Below are 5,434 nucleotides of genomic sequence, written 5' to 3'. Positions count from 1 at the left end.
CTCTCTTACTCTCCCCCTCTCTTTTCCCTCTCCCTCTTTCTTTCACTCTCCCCCTACTCTCTATTTCCATCCCCTCTCTCTTTCTCCTCTCTCTCGACCACCATGGAGTTGGAAGTGCCAGTGCCCGCATTAACAGGTGCAAAGCCATTAAACTCGTCACTCCCCTCTTTCTGACTGTCCCCCCTCTTCTCTCTCTCCCTCTCCATCCCTATGGAACTGCCGGCGCTCGCATTAACACGCGCAAAGCCATTAAACTCCTCACACTCCTCTTTCTCTCTGTCCCCCCTCTTCTCTCCCCCTCTCTCTCCTCTATCTCACCATGGAGCGGGAACCGCCGACGCTCGCATTAACACGCGCAACGCCATTAAACTCCCCGTAGCGGGGTGTCGTTCCATAAAGCAGGCCCCCCGTTTTGGCGCGTCGCTGAGAAGTAGGTCACCAGCGTCGTACCAACAAAGCAGAGGCCGGTCTCCATTTCGCCACTTTCCAGGGGCGTAATCCGAGGAGCCTGCGTTCCGTCTCTTGCCTTTCATGCCGCAGCCGACCTGTCCCGGCAATTAGCGGGAGCTGGGAAAGGCAGCCGCCTGGAAGTCTATTGGCATTAATGTTCAGCCGTTTACCTGCCTGCGATACAATTACACGCACCAATTCTCTGTCATCTGCCTGATGAGACGAGAGGCAGCTCCGCCTGCTTCATAAGCCATTAGGCAATCAGCATTTTTATCTTTTCCCTCGAACTTCGCTACTAACTTCTCTCGCGCTCATTGCAGGCCGTTAAGGGCGTCTGTGCGGCGAGGTTACATTTATTTTTAGGGTTTGGTGCAGATAGAAAAGACACCAATTACTGCAGCTCTGTATCCATTAATACATCCTGTAATCAGGATTGTATCACTTTTATTTTTGAATTTTTTTTTACATTTTTATGAATTTTTTCTTCTTATTGTTTTTTTACTTATTTTTTTTTAATTTGTATTTATTAATTTTTTTAACTTTTATATCAATTTAAATTTTTTACATTTAGCCCCGCTTGCCCGAAGGAGGGCTAAATGTAGAAAAAAAAAAAAACTACCCACTCCAGTGGCTGTGCTGCCCCTCTACTTCCTGCTGCCCGAAGGCCAGGCCTTGGTGGCCTTGTGGGAAATCCGCCCCTCTCTGTAATTTCACCTTATCTTGGTACCGTTCCCTTGCCTGTACAGCAGAGCTCAAGATTCAAAATAAGTTTAGTTTTAGATACATTTAACCACTTCCGGGGCCGCAATACGTCTACAGACCGCGGCCCATTAAAGTGGTTAAATCAAGAACGCGGCTGCTTCCAGCCGCTGATCTCTCCTCCGATCACTGGACCCGGAAGTGATGTGTATTACATAATTTCCGGTGTCACTCATTACAGTCTCCGGCTCTTAGAGCCAGGAGATGAATCTTGTGAAGCAGATCTCTGATTCCTCAGATTCTTTGGGGTCCCTAGGTGACATTAGGGGTCTGAAAGACCTCTGATGTCTCCATAAAGAGGACCTGTCATACGTGCACGCACATACACACGCAAACACACGTCGGTGCGCCTACGTGCGAAAAAGGACAATTGCGCTACACGTGTTACATGTCACCGCGAACGTCAGAGTGAGAGCAATCATTCTAGAGCCATCAGTCACTAATAGCACTAAACTGATGAGCGGTAAAAGCATTTAAAATGTTCCCTATGGGAAATTTTGGGTATTGACTTTTTTTTTGCGGTTTCACCGGCGAACGCAATTTTAACATGTTTGGTGTCTATTTACCCGACGTGACCCCATCTTTTATATTTTACCAAAAAATTGGGTATTATATTATGTTTCTGTGCACTAAATTTTTACTTCGTTTACTTTTTCCTAAAAATACGGGTTTGATAAACATTTGCGCAAAAAAACGTGCGACGTAAAAAATTGCAACTAGCATTTTTTTTATTCTCCAGAGCCTTTGCTTTCAGAACATAGATCATTGTTTGGGTGGTCTGGAGCTGTTTTCTAGCCAAACATTTTATATTTTATCACCATGTGTGTGCAAATAGTAAGAAAATGCCCCCGGACAGGAAGTGGTTAAAGCAGAATACCGCTAAAACTTCCAGCAGCAAGTCAGATAAAACCCTCCTCATTTGCTGGCTGGAGGACGTCCGGCATCATCCAAGGAAGGCAATATATGAGCAGATTAAACTTCAGCTTTTTTTGTAAATATATTCACACCTAAAAATATTCAAAAAGAGAAGTTTCCCCTTTAAAGTGGCCAGAAGCCGGCGCTGGTATATCAGTGGTGGGAGATTCCTAGCAAACAAGCTACTATGATTAACATCTGCAGCCTACAAGGGTCAACAGGGAGGAGGTCATGGCCGCTGCCTGTTGTGTGCAGACCGTGATTTATAGAGTATGAAGTCACCGCTGCTCTTTCCACCCCTCTGCACTCCAGAATTATGTCCGGATGGCTCCCTAGACCAAGCTTCCTAGAGATGACCGTTCCCCCCAATAAGTGCCCCCTTTTGCCTGCCGTGGGATTCTGCTTCACTAATCTGCTAAAGCTGAACCTCGTATTCATTAACACATCATTAAATGTATTTTCTAACACAAGCAGAGTAAGTCGCTGGTATCAGTTTCTGGCAGACCCTGTGCAAGGGAGGTAGGCGCAGAATAAGGAGCCAGTTTAGTTATGAGTAGAGCAGACTTTCTCCAGGCATTGGGTTCTGTAAAACCCAATGGTTCCTCCAGAGGTTGTTAGGGGTTCCTTCAGCAATGACCAACTTCTCAGATGAGCAACCACTGACAACATTGGTGTTTTTAACTTTCTGTAAGAGTGAGGGCAGTCCTCGCCATTAGAGGAGGTCACTTCATTGACCATCAATGTAAGGAGCATTCTTCCAACTGAACCCTATTGTAAATTGGATCTTCTCCCAATGACCACCAATCTAAGGTGGGTCTTCTCCGCTGACCTCAAGTGTAAGGGGGCACTTCACTGGCCATCAATGTAAGGAGCATTCTTCCCACTGACCCCTATGGTAAGGTGGACCTTCTCCCAATGACCACCAATCTAAGTTGGGTCTTCTCTGCTGACCTCAAGTCTAAGGGGGCATTTCACTGGACATTAATGTAAGGAGCACTCTTCCCACTGACCCCTATGGTAAGGTGGACCTTCTCCCAATGACCACCAATCTAAGTTGGATCTTCTCCGCTGACCTCGTCTAAGGGGGCACTTCACTGACCATCAATGTAAGGAGCATTTTTCCCACTGACCCCTATAGTAAGGTGGATCTTCTCCGAATGACCACCAATCTAATTTGGGTCTTCTCCATTGACCTCAAGTGTAAGGGGGCACTTCGCTGACCATCAATGTAAGGAACATTATTCCCACTGACCCCTATGGTAAGGTGGGCCTTCTCCCAATGACCACCAATCTAAGAGAGCCCTTCTCCACTAACCACCAGGTTAAGGAGTCACTTTATTGACCATCAATGTAAGACAAAATGTTAGGAGCATTCTTCCCAGTGGCCATCACACTAGTGTACCATGAGCTGTAGATATAGTAATTATTATCATGCGTTTCTTGAGACCGGAAAGTTATTTCAATTCCTCCGTGTAGGTAGATAAAGCCTGGAGTAGAGAGTTCCCAGATACAATTTGATAAGGTGTGGTCAGATTGGGCCACATGTCCAGTTTCCACCAATCGCCTTCCCCCTCCATAGGCCTCCCACCCTGCACTCTTGGCCTCCAATTGACATATGCATCTTTCTCACTCTCCGTCCCATACAAAGTCATCCATTCTGGGAGAAGAAGACTCACAATACACTCAGTGGTATCTTTTGTATTGAACTGTATGGTATGACTGTCAAATATAACCCCCATGTTGCTTGTTTTGGGGATCCTTCCTTAACTGTATCCCCCCTCTATAGGTAATCGAGTGCTGTCTTTGTGTATTGTTTTGAAGATTTATCTTTTAAAAAAATAACAAGGTGATCTGCAGCCATCGCTAGTCTAAAAATGTAATGTCTTGTCTCTGTTTTTTGGTCACTGCAGCAATGAAAAGCGCCGGCGAGAGCAAGAAAACAAATACCTGGAGGAGCTGGCTGAGCTTCTCTCGGCAAATATCGGAGATATAGACAGCTTTAGCGGCAAAACGGACAAATGCAAAATCCTAATCAAGAGGATGGACCAGATCCAGCAGCTGAAGAAGAAGAAGCAGGGTGAGTGAGCCAAGCAATGGAAGCTGAGGGTTGCTTGGGGTGTTTAAATGGCGGGCGGCCATTTTTGGGTGGAGACCATAATCATGACAATGTAGCCTATCCATTCACTAGAGACCGGTGACATCACTGAGAATGCAGCCTATCCATTCACTAGAGACCGGTGACATCACTGAGAATGCAGCCTATCCCTTTACTAGAGACCGGTGACATCACTGAGAATGGAGCCTATCCATTCACTAGAGACTGGTGACATCACTGAGAATGGAGCCTATCCATTCACTAGAGACCGGTGACATCACTGAGAATGCAGCCTATCCCTTTACTAGAGACCGGTGACATCACTGAGAATGCAGCCTATCCATTTACTAGAGAGCGGTGACATCACTGAGAATGCAGCCTATCCGTTCACTAGAGAGCGGTGACATCACTGAGAATGCGGCCTATCCAATCACTAGAGACAAGTGACATCACTGAGAATGCGGCCTATCCGTTCACTATGGAAATTATATCCTAGTATGACATTAATAGATGGCATTGGGCAGAGGTCAGCGGTCTCATTCCCCGTATTCTATAGTCAGCGGTCTCATTCCCCATATTCTATAGTGAGCGGTCTCATTCCCCGTATTCTATAGTCAGCAGTCTCATTCCCCATATTCTATGGTCAGCGGTCCCATTCCCCATATTCTATAGTCAGCGGTCTCATTTCCCGTATTCTATAGTCAGCGGTCTCATTCCTCGTATTCTATGGTCAGCGGTCTCATTCCTCGTATTCTATGGTCAGCACTGACAGCAGCACAGAGGATTTCAGGAGAGGACTTTGTTGGATTTGTGGAAGCAGAGAGTCCCCTTGGCCTGGGCTAGGGGTCGGGGCTGCGTGTTGCAGGTGAATGTACTGTTGGTGTCGGTGAATATTCATGGAGTATTGAGCAGCGGTCTCATCCTGTATGTGATGTATTTAAAAAAAAAAAAGTTTGATGAATAGTATCAGATATGTCTTGTTTAAAGGAGAACTATGGGGGTTAGGGCTTTTCCCCGTAGTTCTCCTTAGGGTAACGGGAGGACACAAACTAGCGTCCTCCCGTCACCTTAGGCTCAGTATATAAGGAGCTACACGTCGCGGTATACTGAGACGCCGCAGCCGGAGCGGATCCCGACATCGATGTCGAGATCCGCCCAGCTGCGTGAGTGACAGCTGCCTCTGCCTATCTAGAGGCAGAGCCAGCTGTACCCGCC

The 5,434-nt window shown here is 46.6% G+C and overlaps 1 protein-coding gene across 1 annotated transcript in view; it reads left to right on the top strand.

Annotated features, from left to right (window-relative positions):
• The window catches only part of NCOA1 (nuclear receptor coactivator 1), a 170,117-nt gene that overhangs the window by 41,336 nt on the left and 123,347 nt on the right, over positions 1–5,434 (top strand). Inside the window, exon 3 of the mRNA XM_018566828.1 lies at positions 4,035–4,201. Coding sequence (XP_018422330.1) covers positions 4,035–4,201 — 167 coding nt within the window. The remainder of the gene's footprint in view (positions 1–4,034; positions 4,202–5,434) is intronic.

The sequence above is a fragment of the Nanorana parkeri genome, unplaced genomic scaffold (genome assembly GCF_000935625.1).
Source record: "Nanorana parkeri isolate BGI_ZX_2015 unplaced genomic scaffold, ASM93562v1 scaffold980, whole genome shotgun sequence".
Taxonomy (NCBI): Eukaryota; Metazoa; Chordata; class Amphibia; order Anura; family Dicroglossidae; genus Nanorana; species Nanorana parkeri.
The sequence above is the reverse complement of the archived record's forward strand: the minus strand, read 5'-3'. Positions and strand labels throughout refer to the sequence as shown.